The sequence below is a fragment of the Oncorhynchus gorbuscha genome, linkage group LG09 (assembly GCF_021184085.1).
Source record: "Oncorhynchus gorbuscha isolate QuinsamMale2020 ecotype Even-year linkage group LG09, OgorEven_v1.0, whole genome shotgun sequence".
NCBI classification, from domain to species: Eukaryota; Metazoa; Chordata; class Actinopteri; order Salmoniformes; family Salmonidae; genus Oncorhynchus; species Oncorhynchus gorbuscha.
Genome location: NC_060181.1, coordinates 8,424,434 through 8,449,452, shown reverse-complemented (window position 1 = coordinate 8,449,452; position 25,019 = coordinate 8,424,434). Strand labels below are relative to the sequence as shown.

The window sequence follows — 25,019 nt, the reverse complement described above, 5'->3', positions numbered from 1 at the left end:
TTTCAATCCCCTCTTTCTCCTCTCTCCATCATCTCACCATGCAGCCCAATGTTGTCCGAACATCTAGAGGAAGGAGCCAAATCAATGGTGTTTCATTCTATCATCTCACTCATTCAATACGTTCTACCAGAAAGAGCATTTTTACCATTGCATTAGATAGGAAAATGATGGAGTTATGGATTTGTTTAGTCTTTTTTTAAATGTATTCAACTCTAGAGACTTCCACATACACAGTGTATTCCAACCATTATTAATGAAGTAGTCCTATAATGTATTGATACAGTGTATTCCAACCATTATTAATGTAGTCCTATAATGTATTGATACAGTGTATAATGTATTGATACAGTGTATTCCAACCATTATTAATGTAGTCCTATAATGTATTGATACAGTGTATTCCAACCATTATTAATGAAGTAGTCCTATAATGTATTGATACAGTGTATTCCAACCATTATTAATGAAGTAGTCCTATAATGTATTGATACAGTGTATTCCAACCATTATTAATGAAGTAGTCCTATAATGTATTGAACATAACTGCACATAGTTTAGGGTTTTCTCCTGAAGAATATCAATCAATTCAAATGCTGCAACTCTGGTCCTGGAGGGCTGCGGTGTGTGCAGGGTTTTGTTCCAACCCCAGTGCTAACGCATCCACTTATCCAGAACAGAATCTGTTTAATCATGTGTGTTAGTGCTGGGCTTGAACAAAATCATGCACACACTAACTCTCCCTGACCAAATATTCTAAACCGCTGCTACTCTAATCAACTCAAAGTCAAGACCATTCAGGCTTAAGCTTGATGTTGTGTTTCTCTGGAGAATCAGATCTAGGACAGGGCCATAGCTCCTAAAGCTCTTCAGTACCAGAAGCAAGGTACACCAGCTGTAGGGGCCAAGGTACACCAGCTGTAGGGGCCAAGGTACACCAACTGTAGGGGCCAAGGTACACCAGCTGTAGGGGCCAAGGTACACCAGCTGTAGGGGCCAAGGTACACCAGCTGTAGGGGCCAAGGTACACCAGCCGTAGGGGCCAAGTTACACCAGCCGTAGGGGCCAAGGTACACCAGCCGTAGGGGCCAAGGTACACCAGCCGCAAGGGCCAAGGTACACCAGCCGCAGGGGCCAAGGTACACCAGCCGTAGGAGCCAAGGTACACCAGCCGTAGGAGCCAAGGTACACCAGCCGTAGGGGCCAAGGTACACCAGCCGTAGGGGCCAAGGTAAACCAGCCGTAGGGGCCAAGGTACACCAGCCGTAGGGGCCAAGGTACACCAGCCGTAGGGGCCAAGGTACACCAGCCGCAGGGGCCAAGGTACACCAGCCGTAGGGGACAAGGTACACCAGCCGTAGGAGCCAAGGTACACCAGCCGTAGGGGCCAAGGTACACCAGCCGGTAGGGGCCAAGGTAAACCAGCTGTAGGGGCCAAGGTAAACCAGCTGTAGGGGCCAAGGTAAACCAGCTGTAGGGGCCAAGGTAAACCAGCTGTAGGGGCCAAGGTACACCAGCTGTAGGGGCCAAGGTAAACCAGCTGTAGGGGCCAAGGTAAACCAGCTTTAGGGGCCAAAGTAAACCAGCTGTAAGGCCCAAGGTACACCAGCTGTAGGGGCCAAGGTACACCAGCTGTAGGGGCCAAGGTAAACCAGCTGTAGGGGCCAAGGTAAACCAGCTGTAGGGGCCAAGGTAAACCAGCTGTAGGGGCCAAGGTACACCAGCTGTAGGGGCCAAGGTAAACCAGCTGTAGGGGCCAAGGTAAACCAGCTGTAGGGGCAAAGGTACACCAGCTGTAGGGGCCAAGGTACACCAGCTGTAGGGGCCAAGGTAAACCAGCTGTAGGGGCCAAGGTAAACCAGCTGTAGGGGCCAAGGTACACCAGCTGTAGGGGCCAAGGTAAAGACAGCTGTGTAGGGGCCAAGGTAAACCAGCTGTAGGGGCAAAGGTACACCAGCTGTAGGGGCCAAGGTACACCAGCTGTAGGGTGAATAGTAAAGCTCTGATAGAAGAAGGATGAAGAGACAGAGAGGTGTAGTTTGGTCCCCTGCTTCTGTTCTGTAGTCAGTCAGTGTGAAGAAGACTCTGGAGAGTTGAGAGACACAAGGGTGAGCACGCAAACAGATAAAAACACATTTTCACACTCTCACTCTGGTAGACTTGCACCCTCTCTCTTACACACACTCACTGGTAGACTTGCACCCTCTCTCTTACACACACTCACTGGTAGACTTGCACCCTCTCTCTTACACACACTCACTGGTAGACTTGCACCCTCTCTCTTACACACACTCACTGGTAGACTTGCACCCTCTCTCTTACACACACTCACTGGTAGACTTGCACCCTCTCTCTTACACACACTCACTGGTAGACTTGCATCCTCTCTCTTACACACACTCACTGGTAGACTTGCACCCTCTCTCTTACACACACTCACTGGTAGACTTGCATCCTCTCTCTTACACACACTCACTGGTAGACTTGCACCCTCCTTACACACACTCTGGTAGACTCTTACACACACTCACTGGTAGACTTGCACCTCTCTCTCTACACACACTCACTGGTAGACTTGCATCCTCTCTCTTACCCACATACACAGTCTGTCCCTGGCTGATCCCGGAGGTTGGTTTTTGACATGTGGTTGTGACCAGATTATTTAACCCTCTGCATTATTTACCAGTGACTTGCCTCGAAGGGAATTGTATCCTCTAACTTTAATAATTTGAAATGATCTGGTAGACTTGCACCATCTCTCTTACACGCACACACACACTCACTCACTCTGGTAGACTTGCACCCTCTCTCTGGTACCCACACACACACACACTCACTCACTCTGGTAGACTTGCACCCTCTCTCTTACCCATACACACACACACACACACACTCAGGTAGACTTGCACCCTCTCTCTTACATGTACACACACGCACTCACTCACTCACTCACCCACTCACCCACTCACCCACTCACTCACCCACTCTGGTGGACTTGCACCATCTCTCTTACACACACACACACGCACGCACACTCTGTCCCTGGCTGATCCCGGAGGTTGATTGTTGAGACCAGATTACTTAACCCTGCATTATTTACCAGTGACTTGCCTGAAAGGGAAATGTTGATCCTCTAACTATGTAATGATGTGTTTTCTTTGCTCTCTGGTAGACTTACACCCTCTCCCTTACACACACACACACACACACACACACACACACACACACACACACACACACACACACACACACACACACACACACACACACACACACACACACACACACACAGACTTACACCCTCTCTCTTACACACACTCTGTCAGGAGACTGAAGCAATCCTTAAGAGATGAATAGATACTGACCAGCCACACCTTGACCTTAACACACTCGGTGCGTGGCATACTGATCACAGGAGATAGTGGGTGGCTCCATAGTGGGTGAGCCTATGCCCTCCAAGCCCACCAATGTCTGCATCCCTGCCCAGTCATGTGAAATGCATAGATTAGGGCTTAATGAATTTATTTAAATTGACTGATTTCCCTATTTTTCCCTATATGAATTGTAAATCGGGGGGAAAAAAGTATTAGAAATTACATTTACATTTACATTTAAGTCATTTAGCAGACGCTCTTATCCAGAGCGACTTACAAATTGTTGCATTCACCTTATGACATCCAGTGGAACAACCACTTTACAATAGAAATTGTTGCATGTTACATTTATATATTTTTTCATAATAATTCCCAGTGGGCATGCATTATATCATACTTGTGTTGTCAGTTCAGTGATGGAGAGGAGGGAGGAGAGAAGAAAGGAAGCCATTGAGGACAATTGAGATGTAGCCAGCGGAGGAATGTTGTGGTAGAATGTTGGAATGTTGTGGTAGAATGTTGTAATGTTGTGTTAGAATGTTGGAATGTTGTGTTAGAATGTTGGAATGTTGTGTTAGAATGTTGGAATGTTGTGTTAGAATGTTGGAATGTTGTGGTAGAATGTTGGAATGTTGTGGTAGAATGTTGGAATGTTGTGGTAGAGTGCTGCTCCCTGCTGGTGAAAAACTGTATTTCAGTCTTCTACAGTGGCTTGATAAAGTATTCACCCCCTTGGTATTTTTCCTATTTTGTTGCCTTAAAACCTGGAATTAAAATATATATATATTTTTTTTTTTTGGGGGGGGGTTATCATTTAATTTACACAACATGCCTACCACTTTGAAGATGCAAAATATTTTTTATTGTGAAGCAAACAAGAAATAAGACAAAGAAAACTATTTACCCCCTCAAAATCATGTTTCTTGGGGTGTCTATATAAGCTTGGTATTTTGCCCATTCTTCAAGGAAAAACTGCTCCAGCTCCTTCAAGTTGGATGGGTTCCTCTGGTGTACAGCAATCTAAGTCACACCACAGATTCTCAATTGGATTGAGGTCTGGGCATTGACTAGGCCATTCCAAGACATTTAAATGTTTCCTCTTAAACCACTCATGTTGCTTTAGCAGTATGATTAGGGTCATTGTCCTGCTGGAAGGTGAACCTCCGTCACAGTCTCAAATCTCTGGAAGACTGAAACAGGTTTCCCTCAAGAATATCCCTGTATTTAGCACCATCCATCATTCCTTCAATTCTGACCAATGTCCTAGTCCCTGATGCTGCCACCAACATGCTTCACTGCATGGATGAGAGGTGTTGTGTTTGATGACCAAAAAAGCTACAGTTTAGTCTCATCTGACCAGAGTACCTTTTTCCATTTGTTTGGGGAATCTCCCACAACACCAAATATGTTTTCTTATTACTTTCTTTAAGCAATGGCTTTTTTTTCTGGCCAGTCTTCCGTAATTCCCAGCTCCGTGGAGTGTACAGCTTAAAGTGGTCCTATGGATACTCCAATCTCCGCTGTGGAGCTTTGCAGCTCCTTCAGGGTTATATTTGGTCTCTTTGTTGCCTCTGATTAATGCCCTCCTTGCCTGGTCCGTGAGTTTTGGTGGGCAGCCCTCTCTTGGCAGGTTTGTTGCCTCTCTGATTAATGTCCTCCTTGCCTGGTCCGAGGGTTTTGGTGGGCGGCCAGCTCTTGGCAGGTTTGTTGCAGTGCCATATTCTTTACATTTTTTAAACATGTATTTAATGGTGATCTGTGGGATGTTCAAAGTTTCAGATATTTATTTATAACCCACCCTGATCTGTACTTCTCCACAACTTTCTCCCTGCGCTTCTTGGTTTTCAGAACAGGTTTAGATATGAGAGATCATGTGACACTTAAAGTCCACCTGTGTGCAATCTATTCAACTAATTGTGACTTCTGAAGGTAATTGGTTGCACCAGATCTTATTTAGGGGCTTCACAGCAAAGAGGATGAATACATACACCACTTCTCAGTTTAAAAAAAATCATTTAAAACAAGTTATTTTTTTAGATTTCACTTCACCAATTTGGATTGTGTCCATTACATGAAATCCAAATAAAGACACATTCATATTACAGGATGTAATGCAATAGGAAAACTGAAAGGGGGTGAATACTTTTGCAAGGCCCTGTACGTTGTAATGGTATATAGCAGGGCAGCAGGAAGCCTAGAGGTTAGAGAGTTGGACTTGTAACCGAAAGGTCAAGCTAAAAATCTGTCGTTATGCCCCTGAACAAGGCAGTTGTTCCAAGGCCTTTAATTGAAAATAAGAATTTGTTCTTTAACTGACTTAGCTAGCTAAATAAAAGGTAAAAAAAAAAAAACATTAGAAGCTCAGCTTTTAACACCATAGTACCCTCCAAACTCGTCATTAAGCCTGGGACCCTGGGTCGTTGACTTTGACAGGCCGCCCCCAGGTGGTGATTGTAGGAAACATCTCTACCCCACTGATCCTCAACACCGGGGCTCCACAAGGGTGTGTTCTCAGCCCTCTCCTGTACTCCCTGTTCACCCATGACTGTGTGGCCACGCACGCCTCCAAATCAATCAAGTTTGCAGACGACACAACAGTGGTAGGCTTGATTACCAACAACGACAAGACTGCCTACAGGGAGGTGTGTGGTGTAAGGAAAATAGCCTCACACTCAACGTCAACAAAAGGAGATGATCGTGAACGTCAGGAAACAGCAGAGGGAGCACCCTCCTATCCACATTGAGGGGACAGAAGTGGAAAGTTAAGTTCTTCAGCGTACACATCATGGACAAATAGAAATGGTCCACCCACACAGACAGCGTGGTGAAGAAGGCGCAGCAGCGCCTCTTCAACCTCAGGAGGCTGAAGAAATTTGGCTTGTTACACTTTACAGATGCACAATCGAGAGCATCCTGTCAGGCTGTATCACCGCTTGGTACGGCAACTGCTCTGCCCACTTCCGCAAGGCTCTCCAGAGGGTAGTGAGGTCTGCACAACGCGTCATGGGGGCAAACTACCTGCCCTCCAGGACACCTACAGCACACGACATCACAGGAAGGCCATAAAGATCATCAAGGACGACAACCACCCGAGCCACTGCCTGTTCACCCCGCTATCATCCAGAAGGCGAGGTCAGTGCAGGTGCATCAAAGCTGGGACCAAGAGACTGAAAAACAGCTTCTATTTCAAGGCCATCACTGTTAAACAGCCATCACTATCAGAGGCTGCTGCCAACATACTGACTCATCTCTAGCCAATAACAATTAAAAAATTGGATGTATCTCTAGTCACTTTAAACAATGCCACTTTGTTTGCATACCCTACATTACTCATCTCATATGTACATACTGTACTCTATACCATCTACTGCATCTCATCCACATATTTATATGTACATATTCATTCCTTTACACTTGTGTGCGTGTGTATATAAGGTAGTTGTGAAATTGTTAGATATTACTGCATGGTCAAAACTAGAAGCACAAGCATTTCGCTACACTCACATTAACATCTGATAACCATGTGTATGTGACCAATAACATTTGTTTTGAAGCATTTAGAGTTACAAAATTGTGGAAACTATCACAAAATGTCCATGTTTTTGCAGAAATACAGATTGAAAGATTCCTGGAATAAGCAGCAAATCCAGAATACTCCAACCACAATTTCTGGAACATTTTTGATAAGTAGCTGGAATTGTACAACACAGGCAGAAATGCCCTCTCCGTCAGTGGGTGTCAAGCAACAAGAAAAATCCTTTCCTAAAAGTAGACCAAACATCCTTTTAATATCATATGCATGATTAAAAAGTTTTATTCAAAAAGTTCTGCTGTTATACAGTACTACATGGTGCTTATTGGTCAAGATAGGTTACAGAACAGGTTGAAACTGGCCATGGAAGGATTTCAATATAGTATATCACTTTCCTGGGTCACATTAAGTAGGCACAAACAGGACAAATAGTTTTGAATAAGTTGGAGAAAACAAATTCAGGAAGTACCATTTTTTTTCTTCTCCAAAGTGATTTCTGCTGTTTCATGACAACTGAACTAAACTCTAGTATGCAGACTACATCCCCTAAGCAAAGCAGGGAGTACCAACCTCGATCGTCTTGCTTGGTCTGTATAGAGGCTTTGTAGTATCAAGTGTGTTTATGTAGAAGACTAATCGAAAATGTAATGTGACAGATTTATATTGAGATTAACTGACTGAAATTACACATCCCGTCCTTAGTTAGAACAAATATAAATTAGAACCAACACAAAATAAATAAAGGTAAATAATAATGATTATGGTTCAAAGAGCACTGCACACTGCCGTGGTCCCAAAGAGCACTGCCGTGGTCCCAAAGAGCACTGCCGTGGTCCCAAAGAGCACTGCCGTGGTCCCAAAGAGCACTGCCGTGGTCCCAAAGAGCACTGCACACTGCCGTGGTCCCAAAGAGCACTGCACACTGCCGTGGTCCCAAAGAGCACTGCACACTGCCGTGGTCCCAAAGAGCACTGCACACTGCCGTGGTCCCAAAGAGCACTGCACACTGCCGTGGTCCCAAAGAGCACTGCACACTGCCGTGGTCCCAAAGAGCACTGCATACTGCCGTGGTCCCAAAGAGTACTGCATACTGCTGTGGTGGTGGGGGGGGGGGCAGGTCCCGGTTCAAGTCCCTAGCCTCTACCCATAGGTTCTTCCTGGCGGCCCCGTGTAGATCTATAAAAACTTGGTTGAAACTTGAAAAAAAAAAAAAGTTTGGACATAAGTTCAACCAAAAGCTCTCAACCTATGCAGTCCTTTCAGATCTATAAGGGGGGAGGGAGTCAACCTATGCAGTCCTTTCAGATCTATAAGGGGGGAGGGAGTCAACTAGGGAATAAGGACAGAGGAAAGGGATCGGTTTGGAATGGAGCCAAAGCCAACTCTATGGGCCCCATCTCAAATTGACCTATGCACTTGTGCAGACCTGAGAGGGGGAAACAAATATGGTATGCTGTAGCTCCAGCGTAGGGCCTAGGGGTTTGATTTGGGATTGGGCCAAAGAGTCACCCTCCGGTAGCCAATCAGAAGACAAAGGAGAAGTCATCTCCATTGGTGGTGTTCGATGTGTTCTGGTTGCATGTGTTCCCATTGGCCAGGTCAGGTTCTGTAAGCAAATCCTGGGGGGTCACCCCAACATCCAGGACCTGGGGGTTAGTACGGGACACTGCCAGTCTGGAGGGGGGTGAGAGACAGAAAGGAGAAATGTGATGGAATGGGTGAGAGGATTGAAGAGAGGTAGGTATGCATTGTAATCATGTAATGCACTGCAGGGATTGTTAGCGGAGTCGGGTGTTCAAACCCCTCTAACCTCGACCTGCTCCAAGACAGAAGACCAGCAGATGTTGAATGATCACAATCAGACGTTAACTGATGCAGTATGTACAACAGTGGGTCCTACACATAAATATACCTGAAGAAAACTTGATTGAACTCTCAATTAAAATTGTATAGATGATATTAGTCGGTCTGGTAGGAGTGGACACAAACAGGAAGTCACTACACGAGACATGTATGCTGCCTTACCAAGCAAAAAGACAGTAACTGCTCACAGAGTGGGACATTTTTACCTTAGTTTTAAACAGTAACTTTAGCACAGTGCTGCCTTACCAAGCAAAAAGACAGTAACTGCTCACAGAGTGGGACATGAGAAAAATAGCTTTAATTTACCTTAGTTTTAAACAGTAACTTTAGCACAGTTACTGCTAACATGACCCCCCCCATTTTCTTCTGAACACAATAGAGACAGGATACTTGTCCACATGATTAAACATAGCAAAAATGACATGAACTAATTTTTGACCAAATGAGCAGTTACTGCCTTTTTGCCCCGTTTTATACACAAAGGATGTTATTGTAGCACAAGGAGTGTTTATGGTTGGGTCAGTGGACTGTATAATGGTGTTTTTAGTTTAGGTTGGGGGCGGGGTTAGAGTCCACTCTACACCAAACGCACAGTGTTACCTGGAGACAGTAAACAGAAAGGAGGCGGGGCTACACACTGCTGTCATTTCCTTATTCTGTCACATTCTTCATTTTCTGTCCGGGTTGGGCTGATTTTTAGGCTGCATTAAGACTCAAATACCAGCCCCCCCACCTCAATGTGTTACCATACAATATATTTAATGAAGAAACATTAAGATAATTATGAATAAGAAACTAAAATGATAAGACCTGCTTCCCCTATACTTAGTCCCACAGCCCACAGCCCAGTCCCATCCCACAGCCCAGTCCCACAGCCCAGTCCCACAGCCCAGTCCCACAGCCCAGTCCCACAGCCCAGTCCCACAGCCCAGTCCCACAGCCCAGTCCCACAGCCCAGTCCCACAGCCCAGTCCCACAGCCCAGTCCCACAGCCCAGTCCCACAGCCCAGTCCCACAGCCCAGTCCCACAGCCCAGTCCCACAGCCCAGTCCCACACAGCCCAGTCCCAAAGCCCAGTAGTCCCACAGCCTCCCAGCCCAGCCTCCCACAGTCCCACAGCCCACAGCCCAGTCCCAGTCCCACAGCCCACAGCCCAGTCCCAGTCCCACAGTCCCACAGCCTAAAGCCTAGTCACACAGCCTAAAGCCTAGTCACACAGCCTAAAGCCTAGTCCCACAGCCCAGTCCCACAGCCTAAAGCCTAGTCACACAGCCTAAAGCCTAGTCCCACAGCCTAGTCCCACAGCCTAGTCCCACAGCCCCACAGCCTAGTCCCACAGCCCCACAGCCTAGTCCCACAGCCCCACAGCCTAGTCCCACAGCCCAAAGCCTAGTCCCACAGCCCAAAGCCTAGTCCCACAGCCTAAAGCCTAGTCCCACAGCCTAAAGCCTATGTTCATTATACATTTCATCCCAGTCCCACAGGCTTCCCACATTGAATAAAAATGTAACTGATTAATTGAATGTAATATTTTAGAATATTTGCATAGAGGATTTGTTTGTCCTAAAAATCTATTTTTTCAACATTTTATGTGCATTTATACTGACATGTTTGATATACATACTGTACATTTGTACAGACTACACCTAATATTGAACAGAAGAGGCATTTGGATTTAATTAAAATGTCTTTTAATTCAATTTCTAAATGCAATTCTATATCCTGTTTACTGCTTCAAATTAAAATTAAATAATTGAGATATGAGGCAGTCTGAATTGAAGCCAACCCTGTTCTCGGTTTCTTCTCTACCTCTGACCATTTCTCTCGTCTAACCTTGTAAGTCTGATGATCCATTATAGACGGAGCTGTGGAGTCACATTCTCCAAAAGCTGCAATCACCTCTCAGGCAAATCTGATCTGAGCAAATCAATGAGCCGATTGATTTCTGTGGTCAATCAGCAGCAAGAAGTGACTCGCTTTATTGACAACAGATACATTTTTAGGATGAGTGTCTTACCTAGAAAAAGCCTCATCCAAGTCTTCCTCAATTTCCTGCAAGAGAGAGAGCCCACAGCCCACAGTGAGTTTCTGTATCCAAAATATTTTTCTCCCATTTAAAGACAAAACGGTTGATTTGAAACGTCCCACAGACAGTGTTGTTGTTATCAATGTCCTCGGGAGCGGTGTGGTCCCACAGCCCACCTGGAACTCCTCGTTGCCATTGGTTTCCAGAACCACGGCAACATGAGTCCGTTCCTCCAGGTCCAGTAGGTTACCCGTGGCAACATCTATGGAGACAAAAATCAGCCAATCAAATCAGATTGAGTGTTTACAGTTGGACAGAAAGCCCAGTCCCAACAAAATCCTAAGGATCCAACCAAGGCCTCAGGAGGAAATACAAGACAGGCATTTCATTGCTAAATAACAAAGTAAATGTTATTCTGATTTACACTGTAGTCATTTAGCAGATGCTCTTATCCAGACAGACATACAATTAGTGCATTCCATCGTAACATAAATCTGTTGAACATTATATTTAAAAACTCTGAATGTCTGCATTGGATAAAGATGGAGAGCGTGTGTGTTTGAGGGCTGCGTTTACACAGCCAGTAAAATTCTGATATTTTTCCAGAGCTGATCGGATTGGTGAAAAAAATAAAAAAAAATAAAAAAAATCAGAATTGAGCTTCAATTGAAAATGCAGCCTCAGTCTCGCTCTGTGTGTGATGTGTATCACCTCACCTTCTCCTTTCAGACTAGCCAGGCTGTTGGATCCTTCTAATTGAGAGCTGCCGGATGCTTCTCCAGCCGAGCCGGACTTCACCCTCTTCTCTACAAGACACAAAATACTACCATCAACAGGCAAGACAGGCATTTCACACGGCTACTGAACAGCTTCTACACCCCCAGACATACAATTAGTGCATTCCATCGTAACATAAATCTGTTGAACATTATATTTAAAAACTCTGAAGCCAAAAGACAGCAGATACAATTCAGCAAAGTGGCTACCGAACACCAGCTACCTGAACAGCAGCTACCCTTTCAACAGCAGCTACACCCCCCCAAGCCAAAAGACAGCAGATACAATTCAGCAAAGTGGCTACCCAACAGCAGCTACCGAACAGCAGCTACACCCCCCCAGCCAAAAGACAGCAGATACAATTCAGCAAAGTGGCTACCGAACAGCAGCTACCCAACAGCAGCTACCCAACAGCAGCTACCCAACAGCAGCTACCCAACAGCAGCTACCCAACAGCAGCTACCCAGACTTTTTGCTTTGACAGCCTTTGTATTTTGTTGTTGCGTCGCCTCACCTCACTGGACTCAACACCTCTAATACACACGCTGCAGCTGCTACTCTGTTAATGATCTATCCTGATTCCCTAGTCACTTACCCCCCCCCCTACCTACATATTACTTCAACAACCTGGTACCCCTGCACCAGTACTCCTTGTACATAGCCTCGTTGCTCTCATGTTGTGATACCATTTTTCTTCCTCCTCCTTTTAGCAAATGTCTTCCTTTTTAACTCTGCACTGTTGTTTAAGGGCTGTTAACTAAACTTGTTGTGGGTAAAGTCTACACCGGTTTTATTCACCGCATGTGACAAATAACATTCGATTTCATATAGAAAATGCTAAATTGTGACCTCGTGTGTAAATAAATGTACGTGTCCCCATTTCCCAGGTTGCGTGTAATAGGGTGTCTCTATAGCAACAATCTAATGCTATTGGCTGCATACACATATTTAAAACGGATGCCAGTGTAGCGAAATGCTTGTGTTTCTAGCTCCACCAGTGCAGTAATATCTAACAATACACAACAGTATAAAATATTAAAGACGAGCAATGTCGGAGTCTGTATGTGTGTATATATATAAATAAAAATCTATAAATGGCCAGTATGATAAAATATATAGCATATGTAACATTACAGTAATAGTTGGACTTAACTAGTATACAGTATATACACATATGAAGTGGGTAAAACAGGATGTAAACATTATTAAAGTGACCAGCGTTCTATGACCATGTCCACAGGAGAGCAGCTTCTAAGTAACCGGATGCTAGCCGGCTAGTGACGACAACTAAATTTCAGGGCCTGGGAACTGGGCAGGGGAACTGGGCAGGAGGCCGGCTAAAGTTCAGGGCCAGGGGGAACTGGGCAGGAGGCCGGCTAAAGTTCAGGGCCAGGGGGAACTGGGCAGGAGGCCGGCTAAAGTTCAGGGCCAGGGGGAACTGGGCAGGAGGCCGGCTAAAGTTCAGGGCCAGGGGGAACTGGGCAGGAGGCCGGCTAAAGTTCAGGGCCAGGGGGAACTGGGCAGGAGGCCGGCTAGTGGGAACTATTTAACAGTCGGATGGTCTTGAGATTGAAGCCGTTTTTCCAGCCTCAGCTTTGATACACCTGTACAGACCATCCCCTTCTGGAGGGTAGCAGGGTTTGAACAGCAACCTACCTTCTTTGGCAACCTGCCAGAACTCAAAGGCCACTTTAAAGGCCTGTGCTACAGTCAGAGTCACTGCCTGGGCCTAGGAGAGAAATAGAACATTCACAAAGTTGTTATAATGTTATAAGCCCCAATTAAACAACATTAACAATCAAAAGGACACTAAATGGGACCACATACAAACATGATTGAACAAGACCAATTGAAAAATATACTTTTATTAAGTAAAATGTATGTATGTATGTATGTATGTTTTTCAAAATCCCAGCAACACATGCAGTCGAAAAAGGGGGGCGCGAGGAGTGCAACCTTCTAATGTTTCCCCCGGGGGAACGAGAGAAGGCCAGTCAGATGGAGGGGTTATATTGGAAGCAAACATGTTTTAAGGCAGGCTTTTGTTCCAGCCCCCCGCTTTAATATACCCGAATCAGGTGCTCAAAGTGCTGCTGAGTAGCTGATTAGTAGAGTCAGCTGGGTTAGAGCAGGACTGGAACAAAACCCTACACAACCAGTAGTTATAGTAGGAAGGTTGTTAGATCCTGTTCTAAGGAGTGGATTGATTTCCTCAACCCTGGTCCTCCAGTACCCCCAAACACTGTCACCCTGGTCCTCCAGTACCCCCAAACACTGTCACCCTGGTCCTCCAGTACCCCCAAACACTGTCACCCTGGTCCTCCAGTACCCCCAAACACTGTCACCCTGGTCCTCCAGTACCCCCAAACACTGTCACCCTGGTCCTCCAGTACCCCCAAACACTGTCACCCTGGTCCTCCAGTACCCCCAAACACTGTCACCCTGGTCCTCCAGTACCCCCAAACACTGTCACCCTGGTCCTCCAGTACCCCCAAACACTGTCACCCTGGTCCTCCAGTACCCCCAAACACTGTCACCCTGGTCCTCCAGTACCCCCAAACACTGTCACCCTGGTCCTCCAGTACCCCCAAACACTGTCACCCTGGTCCTCCAGTACTCTTACGATCTCTTAAAACTAGAGACATCTGTGTCGTTGTGTGAAAAAAACTGCACATTTTAGAGGCCTTTTTTTGTCCCCAGCACAAGGTGCACCTGTGTAATGATCAAGCTGTTCAATCAGCTTCTTGATATGCCACACCTGTCAGGTGGATGGATTATCTTGGCAAAGGAGAAATGCTCAGTAACATGTATATAAAGCAAATTTGAGCACAACATTTGGGATAAATAAGCTTTTTTGTGCAGTATGGAACATTTCTGGGATCTTTCCTTTCAGCTCATGAAACCAACACTTTACATGTTGTGTTTATATTTTTGTTCAGTGTAGATAAGTAAAAATAATAGTTTACAGGAGGTCCAAGCAGAGGCATGAGAATATTTCTTAGACTCATCCAGTCCTTTCAGATTATAGGGGCTGTTGTGGCGTCAGTTCACACTCACCACTTTCCTCTTGGAGCAGAGGTAGGCGTGGCACTCCAGTGTTCCGTTGAGGGTGTTCTGGGAAATGTAGGCAAACACCTTGTCGTGCAGCTTGTCCGCCGTGCAGTAGGATATCCTGCAGGACACAAGGGCAAAGGTTAAAATGTCAGAGGGCAAAATAAATTCAGCGGTTTACAGTTATGGTTTAAAATGGCAAGTGTCCTCAGAGAGAGAGAGAGAGAGGAGGAGAGGAGAGATCACCCAGCTCTGTGGAGGTCTGGTCTCTTGTAGGGAGATGTATTTTCAAAGACATTTGCCCTCTCCCCACCACACACACCTGTATATGGAGATGTTGTCTAGCAGCTGGTTGGTCAGACTATCGTAGAGCATTATACCCTGAGGAGAAACCTTCAGAGAAACCTTCGGAGGCTTCTTACCTCCCGCTTTGGCCTGGAGGGGATAGAGTTGAAGACAGAGAATATAGATTCATTACAAATCTTTTATTCCCAATGGCCTTGGCCTGGATCAATATGAGATAACAATAATTAGACAAAAATCTTAAAATAAATCACAATAATAGATATATCTATTATCAGTAAGCATTGATGCTAAGATAAAAGATGATCAACAATATGATGAAACCAATACAGCTATTTGATCATTTGTTTTTAAAGGAGCCACATTATTTAGTTATCGTGAAGCACTTAAGAAAAAATAAATGCTGTTCTTGAGAGCAAAAGCAATCAAGATCAACTCCAAAAATATAATCTAAAATCAAGAGTTTAGGAACTTCCTGTGCTTTGAAATTCCAATCCCTCCTACTTGCATGACATTACAGCTCACCGTGGCAACGATCCTCTTGACAGCAGCTGCTGATTGGTCCTCTCCTTTGGCCTGGTCCACCACGGTCATGCCTAGGTGGCGGAGGTTAAAGGTCATGCCCTCCACAACAGTCTCCCTCGTGTCGGTCCAGTTCTCAGGAAGTTCTAGAGAGACAGGTTATAAGATTGTAAGGAATAGGGGGTCAACCACAGCAAGGTTGTTATAGTAAAACAAAAACTAAATAAAGAAATACAATAATGTAGTAAACTGAAGAAAAAAAAAAAACCATAATTCGTTAGAATTTATCTTCTAAACTTTGGCCAAAAATCTAAATGGAGTTTAATGCTGAAAGTAGTAGATGCAGAGGTTTCAAAGAGCTAGTGATAATGATGCACAAGCTAGGCCACTAACTAACAGGGAAGAAATCTGAGGTGGGAGCACGGAGCGTGACTGGGCCAAGCCATGCCACTAACTAACAGGGAAGAAATCTGAAATGACTGGGCTGCCACTAACTAACAGGGAAGAAATCTAGGTGGGAGCACGGAGCGTGACTGGGCCAAGCTAGGCCACTAACTAACAGGGAAGAAATCTGAGGTGGGAGCACGGAGCATGACTGGGCCAAGCCATGCCACTAACTAACAGGGAAGAAATCTGAGGTGGGAGCACGGAGCATGACTGGGCCAAGCCATGCCACTAACTAACAGGGAAGAAATCTGAGGTGGGAGCACGGAGCGTGACTGGACCAAGCTAGGCCACTAACTAACAGGGAAGAAATCCGAGCACGGAGCATGACTGGGCCAAACTAGAGCAGCTTGTGAAGTTGCTGGAGCCGTTCTCAATACACACCGACTTCAAACTGACAGCCGGTCGCTGTCTGATGTGGTACCGTGTCGTCTCAACCTCGAGTCACACTTGCAGTCAACTACTGTTGCAAAACAGTTGGCACAGGTCCTCCTGAAGTCACTGCGAGAGCGCTTTGCATGCATACTGAATCCTCTGGCAGCAAACTTCATCCTCACTCTCTACAGCAGCTTGCTCAACATAGATGGAGCTGATGAGGGAAGCAGAGTCTATTGTACTTCAGCATATCAGAGAGTACAGACATGGAGCAGCAGGACCCCAAGCAAGATGACAGCACGTTGAATGCAGCAAGCATCTCGACCACAGTTCTTCAGAAATATAGTTTCCTCGCAACGAGGATAGTCCAGCCGGAAGGTCAACCTGTCAGGGCATTGTGTCCTGTGTGAGCTGTGGAAATACCTGGAAGAGGTCAACCTGTCAGGACATTGTGTCCTGTGTGAGCTGTGGAAATACCTGGAAGAGGTCAACCTGGCAGGGCATTGTGTCCTGTGTGAGCTGTGGAAATACCTGGAAGAGGTCAACCTGTCAGGGCATTGTGTCCTGTGTGAGCTGTGGAAATACCTGGAAGAGGTAAAGCTGGGCATGTTTACAGAGTTACCTCTCCAGTTCTGGCAGGCAAGGATGGCTGTTTATCCAAAGCTGTGGTTTCTGCCCCTGCATCCCAAGCGTTCGTGGAGAGAATATTCTGTCTGTGGACAACTGTCATCACGCTTTAGAAACCGAACGACCACCTCTCTGGAACGCAGAGTCTTGTTTGGTTTAACAGAAACACGAACATAAAGTTATCATGGGCAGTGACCTTGAGGACTTTTGCCATTTTTTTTTTACATTTATTTAGTCAACTGGGCAAAAGTTCCAAATTCATTAGTTGATCCCTCGTGATGACCCGGGGTTGGCATGACCTAATGACCCGGGGTTGGCATGACCTAATGACCCGGGGGTTGGCATGACCTAATGACCCGGGGGTTGGCATGACCTAATGACCCGGGGGCTGGCATGACCTAATGACCCAGGGGTCTGGCATGACCTAATGACCCAGGGGCTGGCATGACCTAATGACCCAGGGGCTGGCATGACCTAATGACCCGGGGTTGGAATCATGACAGCAGGGTCATCAGGAAGGGATCAGTCAATGAATCTCTCTTGTAGAACAAAATGGACTATTTCAAGAGAGATGTCCTCAACAGTGCTTCCCACACTCACAGAAACCCTCATCACACAGAGATGCTGTCTATCCAAGTCTATGGTCCCCATCTCCTTATGCATTACTGCCCCCCAGTGGCAAGATGTGACATTCCAAAAAACTGTCTCCCAACACATAAATGTCTCAGACTCCCACAGCTACTTCCTCTCCCAAACACAATAAATATATATATAAAAAACTAAAATGTTAAGCAAAATAACCAGTAAATCAAGTCAGAAAACAGACTAACTTTAAATAAATATCTTAAAACAAATATTAAAAATCACAAAACTATAATAAAGTTTGAACCATAGAGATATATACTCTATGGGATCAAGATCAGTAGAAGGTCATGACCTCCAGGTTGTTCTCACATGTTTCCAAGCAGCAAGGTGGGTCAAAGTCCAGATGCTATATTCAACTGTGTTTGAGAACAGGGTCAATATTATGAGATAGATGTAGGTTGCTACATCCGTCTCTGAAAGTGTTGAGTCAGTCGTGTGGAGCTAAAATATATTTTCCTTTAAAACAGGACTTTGAATATGAACATTAAAAAAGTACAACAAAAAAAATACTATGGATCATGGTGAAAGAAAACAACTTTTAGGCAAAAGTACATGTTTTTACTCAGAACTAACCTACAGCTGACCTGCAAAAGAGGGCAAAAATATTGAGGGGGAGAAAAGGGAAAGAATATTGAGACAAAAAAAAAAAATGGAATAGTCTTGTACACTAACTTTTACAAGTAATGATAAGAGAAATATGGTTCTGTTCCAGAGTCTCCATCAATGTTTTCATTCTTTTTATCCTGGAGTAAGTCATCTAGGACCAGCTACCTTCTATGAAGCCTCTGCCTGACAACTTCTAGCCTACTGCACAGTCACTAGCTGCACTCATCATGGAGAAGAAACAGTGGGCGTGGGATTTGGATAGAGCTGTGTAGATGGGAAGCCAGGCAAATTAACCCTTAACACGCAGTAGGTCACGTCATCCTACTTCCATGTGTCCTTCTGTAGCTCAGTTCTCGCTTGTAACGCCAGGGTAGTGGGTTCAATCCCCGGGACCACCCATACGTAGAATGTATGCACACATGACTGTAAGTCGCTTTGGATAAAAGCGTCTGCTAAATGGCATATATTATTATTAATATTATTATTATATATTATTGAATTGAAGGAGACAGACGGAAGGCCAAACGGGGAGGGGGGCAGTGAGTAATAAACTATTGAAGTCAATTCTCTCATTCCTTATCGGTTCTGTAGCCTTCTAGAACTATGGAGATCTAGTGCACACTGCCATACACACAGATACACAGACCTTCTCTCTCACCCAGATGCAGACAGACCTCTCTCACCCAGACACACCACATTGACACACCATCCCCAGAACGGTTCCATTTAAAACTACAAAACAGTCCCAGTGTTTTTTCTGGTTTGTTAACCATGATTCTGACTAATGACCAAAACATATACATCACTGTATACCATGAGGAGGAGTGTGTGTGTGTGTGTGTGTGCGTGCGTGTGTGTGTGTGTTAACAAGCAGCTCAACTTTGTGGACGAGGCTCCAAAAAGACCAGGCAGAAGGCATGGATGTTATCCCTGTCAGACTTTATGTAGACCGTAGACCTAAAGTGACGCACTGGATCTATATGGCAGAAACACATATCCTAGCCGCTTTCATTTCTCTCTCTCCCCCCCTCCTTCCATTCATCTGACTGCCTGAGGACCAGATGACAAGATGGATGGGTTAGGGTCCAGGGGTCAGTGAGGGGAATCAGCTGAATGTAGGGGTGACAGACGCAAGCCTAAAGATCGCCATTAATGACTTTCCCTTATCAATCCCTCAAAAAAAAAACACAAAAAAAAATCAATGACTTTCCCTTAGAGATGGTTTATGAAGGAAAGATATTCAACTGAAAAAAATTGTTCAATGACTTTGCGTCATTGCCAAGTCTTCAGATGAGGGATTGAATGGAAGGAAAGATATTCAAACAGTGAGGGAGAAATGAAAGTTTGTGTTTCTGCCATGTAGATCCAGTGTGTCACTTTAGGTCTACGGTCTACATAAAGTCTGTTATCTAGGGACATTGGACTAAAAGGAGCCGACTTCTGACAGGGCTAACATCCAATGAAAACACTGCTTCTTAGAAGACCTGTAGGGCTATGTCCAATGAAAACACTCGCTTCTTAGAAGACCTGTAGGGCTATGTCCAATGAAAACACTCGCTTCTTAGAAGACCTGTAGGGCTATGTCCAATGAAAACACTCGTGAAGACCTGGGGCTATGTCCAATGAAAACACTGCTTCTAGAAGACCCTGTGTTTCTGCCATGTAGAAGACCAGTGTGTCACTGCTTCTTAGAAGAGCAGAGAGGGCTATGTCTGAAAACACTGCTTCTTAGAAGACCTGTTATGTCCAATGAAAACATTGGACTTCTTAGAAGACCTGTAGGGCTATGTCCAATGAAAACACTTCTTCTTAGAAGAGCAGAGAGGGCTACATCCAATGAAAACACTGCTTCTTAGAAGACCTGTAGGGCTATGTCCAATGAAAACACTCGCTTCTTAGAAGACCTGTAGGGCTATGTCCAATGAAAACACTCGCTTCTTAGAAGACCTGTAGGGCTATGTCCAATGAAAACACTGCTTCTTAGAAGACCCTGTAGGGCTATGTCCAATGAAAACACTGCTTCTTAGAAGAGCAGAGAGGGCTATGTCCAATGAAAACACTGCTTCTTAGAAGACCTGTGGGGCTATGTCCAATGAAAACAATGCTTCTTAGAAGAGCAGAGAGGGTTCACGTTCATGTCAGGTTTCTGGATGTAAGTTGAACCTATAGACTACAGTGACACACACGATAACGCAGGGAGGTCGACCACTCAGTCCCAATGTAGATCAAAGGTCACAAAAACATTGCCACAGCAACAGGAAACACACACACACACCTGAGTCCTTTAGCAACACAACAGCCAATTAGAATCCAGGGTTTTCAAGGTGGATGTAAATGACTGAACAAACAATAGTGAATTCTCAGAACTCTGTCAACAACACCTATAGGAATGATGAAAAACATTCAATTCACAGAAGTCAACACATACTATAGGAGTGTGTGTGTGTGTGTGTGTGTGGGTAGAACTAAATGGATTTCACAGAACTAGGTATGACTGAATAAACATGACTATTGAGCATTCTAGTTCCTAAATGGTATGTACTCTGAAATTAAGAGGAGCCTTATAATACGAGGACAAACGATACTGTTGGTGATCTGTAGTAATATGGAAGTGATGTGGCCTCAAAATGGACCTATATTAGCCAATGGTGCATGTGCCAGAGAAAAGGGTGAGGGCTGCTGGGACAAGAGGAAAGGGTGAGGGCTGCTGGGACAAGAGGAAAGAGTGAGGGCTGCTGGGACAAGAGGAAAAGGCTGAGGGCTGCTGGGACAAGAGGAAAGGGTGAGGGCTGCTGGGACAAGAGGAAAGAGTGAGGGCTGCTGGGACAAGAGGAAAGAGTGAGGGCTGCTGGGACAAGAGGAAAGGGTGAGGGCTGCTGGGACAAGAGGAAAGGGTGAGGGCTGCTGGGACAAGAGGAAAGGGGGGGCTGCTGGGACAAGAGGAAAGGGTGAGGGCTGCTGGGACAAGTCGCCCTTGGCGGTGCAGAGAAAAATGAGTTTTCTGGGAGACTGTAAATAGATTATGCATCTGTGCCTGAGGGCAACTTCTATCCAAAAGAAAGAGATTGTCCCCAGTCTACATGCCTGACCACGGCCAGTCCTGCAGGTTGAACCATATGGGTCAGTAGTAATGACCACGGCCAGTCCTGCAGGCTGAACCATATGGGTCAGTAGTAATGACCACGGCCAGTCCTGCAGGTTGAACCATATGGGTCAGTAGTAATGACCACGGCCAGTCCTGCAGGTTGAACCATATGGGTCAGTAGTAATGACTGATGACTTCCCCCCCCCCTCAACCTGGAAAACCAATTCAGAAAACCCTAAACAGTCAGAAAGCCTACTGTAGATTAGAGGCCAGAAAGCAGGTCACTGCCAGTAGCTTAGAAATCAACATTACCTACCTCTACCCTGTAGCTCTACATCACAGTTAAATCAACATTACCTACCTCTACCCTGTAGCTCTACATCACAGTTAAATCAACATGACAATTTGTGTTAACTTGGAACATGATTTCATGAGTTATTTAACTAGGTAACTCAGTTAAGAACAATTTATTATTATGATTTATTTTTTACAATGACGGCCTCCCGGTCAAACCCTCCCTTAACCCGGATGACGCCAGACCAAATTGTGCGCCTCCCTATGAGACTTCCGATCACAGTCGGTTAGGATACACCCCTGGATCGAACCAGGGTCTGTAGTGACGCCTCGAGCACTGAGATGCAGTGCCTTTAGACTGCAGCGCCACTCGGTAGGCCCCTTAAATTAAGAAGCTTCAATAAAACACAATATCCGTAAGTGTGCGGAATGTTGACAGAGGAAGCACCAGCAGTTCCCAAACCTGAACCCAGCCACGCTGCGGACCAGAGGAGAAGAGGTAAGAGCGATGATCAGTCATCTCCAGCAGGTGGTGTTTTTGGATTATTTTTGTTATTTGTTTTAAATGTATACGCTCACCAAGCGAGGGGTTTTAAATGTATACGCTCACCAAGCGAGGGGTTTTAAATGTATACGCTCACCAAGCGAGGGGTTTTAAATGTATACGCTCACCAAGCGAGGGGTTTTTATACGAGTGTTGAATGTGGTTAAACAAAACATGTAATGGTTTATTTGCTACGTCTTATTTGATAGAATCTAAGTTTGGTTGTCGAGTGTACGGATATAAAAAAACTACAAACACTTTATATCAGAGTTGCGCCTGTTGTTCACACACACCTGCCCTCTCATTGGCTAGAACGGTCCCACCTGACCTTACCTCCTCCCCCGACTGCCTTCCATTTATATATCGGTTGTCAGAGCGGCCATTTGAGTATCTGATTAATAGCAGCATGGTTAATGTTACTGTGGCTGGTTAATGTTACTGGCTGGTCCCTGTAGCTGATATCTTGTCTATAGTGATCAGTAGGTCTAATTTCCCCGGACGCCACCGAATCACCCACCTGGCCCAGGATCAAGGGAGAATCTGCATCCCACCCTATTCTCTACATAGTGCACTACTTTTGACCTGAGCCTTATGGGACCCTGGTCAATAGTAGTACACTATGTCACCAATAGGGTGGTCAACTGACCTTCCATGTGCCCCCCCCCACAGGAAAATATTATTAGAGTAAAAGTTTTTTTTTTTTAAGTATTTGGTTTTCAAATGTACTTAAGTATCAAGTATTACACACACACTACAACTGACATTAATTTACAAACAAAGCATGTGTTTAGTGAGTCCTCCAGATCAGAGGCAGTAGGGATGACCAGGGATGTTCTCTGTTTAGTGAGTCCTCCAGATCAGAGGCAGTAGGGATGTTCTCTGTTTAGTGAGTCCTCCAGATCAGAGGCAGTAGGGATGTTCTCTGTTTAGTGAGTCCTCCAGATCAGAGGCAGTAGGGATGACCAGGGATGTTCTGTTTAGTGAGTCCTCCAGATCAGAGGCAGTAGGGATGACCAGGGATGTTCTCTGTTTAGTGAGTCCTCCAGATCAGAGGCAGTAGGGATGACCAGGGATGTTCTCTGTTTAGTGAGTCCTCCAGATCAGAGGCAGTAGGGATGTTCTCTGTTTAGTGAGTCCTCCAGATTAGAGGCAGTAGGGATGACCAGGGATCTTCTCTGTTTAGTGAGTCCTCCAGATCAGAGGCAGTAGGGATGTTCTCTGTTTAGTGAGTCCTCCAGATCAGAGGCAGTAGGGATGTTCTCTGTTTAGTGAGTCCTCCAGATCAGAGGCAGTAGGGATGTTCTCTGTTTAGTGAGTCCTCCAGATCAGAGGCAGTAGTGATGACCAGGGATGTTCTCTGTTTAGTGAGTCCTCCAGATTAGAGGCAGTAGGGATGTTCTCTGTTTAGTGAGTCCTCCAGATCAGAGGCAGTAGGGATGTTCTCTTGATAAGTGTGTGAATTAGACCATTTTTCTGTCCTGTTAAACACTCAACATGTAAAGAGCACTTTTGGGTGTCAGAGAAAATGTATGGAGTAAAAAGTACATTAATTTTATTTATGAATGTAGTGAAGTAAAAGTTGTCAAAATATAATAAAGTATAGTGAAAATGCACATAAAAAAGACTTTAGTACTACTTTAAAGTATTTTTTACTTAAGTACTTTACACCACTGCTATTTATGTACAGGCAGAATTACCCTAATTGGGCTACTGTAATAGTACACTGACCAGTGACAGTAAAAAGAGTGTCCCAATATAGGGACAAAGTAGACCGCATACAGGAAATAGAGTACCGTTATCCAAACATGCAATTAAGTCATTTTGCATGAGAGAGGACTATGGTCATCAAGGGTGTGGTGCATTTCAGCCTCTGATCTCAAATTGGGAAGATTTGGGGATAGTGGATTACTAGATAGGAATGTCCTCAGCCTACACTGCCAGTTCCATCTAAACCCCCCCCCCCAACAAAAAAAAAAAGCGGTATGATATTGTAACGGGGTTCATTTCATAGGTAACACGTAGTTGCTACGTGTTTTTTTTTACTTGATTGGTAGCGTAATGGTGCCACCAATCATGACAACGGTAGGAACCAGCCTAGTGAGTGAACTAATGACAAACATGCAACGGATATATGATTGATGAGATTATGTAGAAGTGTTGCACTGAATGTAACAAGAGTTATCAAGTCGCCTACAAACGGTCAGAAATTCGGCATAACACGAAAATTGGACCCACAAACATAAAAACAAAAATTGGCAAGTGTTAATAACTCGCTGTGTTTACACCACTAAAACAATGTTTTTGTCGAATACTTTGTTCGGTATAAATAAAATAACCAGAGGAAGTTTTCACTTAATTAAAACAAATCTTACTTTTATGTTTGCCGGAATTCCAAGACCGTTTTGCGATGCTTGGACTTCGGATGATCGCTCTTCCAGCCGACCGTAAGGCATCCATCACCGACTTCAGGACAAGACAACTTGACAAAGGTGTTTGTAGACCGCAGAGCTCAAAAGACTGTAGTTGACTTCGAGTGTTTGGAATGAGTTGAAATAGGACCCGGTGGACGGGGCTTATATCCGCCAATCAACCGAACGGGGATCCCCACGGTCACATACGTCAGGAGGGAATCCCAAGAGGTCAAAATAGTGTCCAACTGCCTTTGCTTTATTACCGATTATCTGCAACTGTGATATCAACAAGTGATAACGAAGATGCTAGACTACTTGTCACAATGTTTTAAAACATTTTTTTTTAAAAAGCGCAACAGTCATGAGTTATCAACAAAAAATAATACTGTCGCCACCTTGTGGTCATAAACTGTAACACTCCTGCATACCATTCTAATCCGTAATCAGTATTGAAGTAAACTAGCGGAAAAAGGTATGTTCACAGACAAATAGGAACTCTTAAGTTTCTCATCAATTTTCCACTCATTGGAGGTACCATTTTTT

The 25,019-nt window shown here is 44.9% G+C and overlaps 1 protein-coding gene and 1 long non-coding RNA gene across 2 annotated transcripts; both read right to left on the bottom strand.

Annotated features, from left to right (window-relative positions):
• Window positions 1-7,158: 7,158 nt before the first annotated feature.
• Window positions 7,159-10,825, bottom strand: LOC124042664. The gene is made up of 2 exons (XR_006840188.1): window positions 10,784-10,825; window positions 7,159-8,577 (listed from the first exon to the last, which is right to left on the bottom strand). It is a non-coding gene; the product is annotated as an uncharacterized LOC124042664 (long non-coding RNA).
• A 122-nt stretch (window positions 10,826-10,947) lies between these two features.
• Window positions 10,948-24,791, bottom strand: LOC124043074 (low density lipoprotein receptor adapter protein 1-A-like; the record flags this gene model as incomplete). Its single annotated transcript, XM_046361247.1, has 7 exons — window positions 24,438-24,791; window positions 15,449-15,591; window positions 14,943-15,055; window positions 14,627-14,741; window positions 13,226-13,298; window positions 11,509-11,598; window positions 10,948-11,054 (listed from the first exon to the last, which is right to left on the bottom strand). Coding segments are annotated over exons 1-7 (726 nt in total), but the record flags the coding sequence as incomplete, so codon positions are not given.
• Window positions 24,792-25,019: the final 228 nt, after the last annotated feature.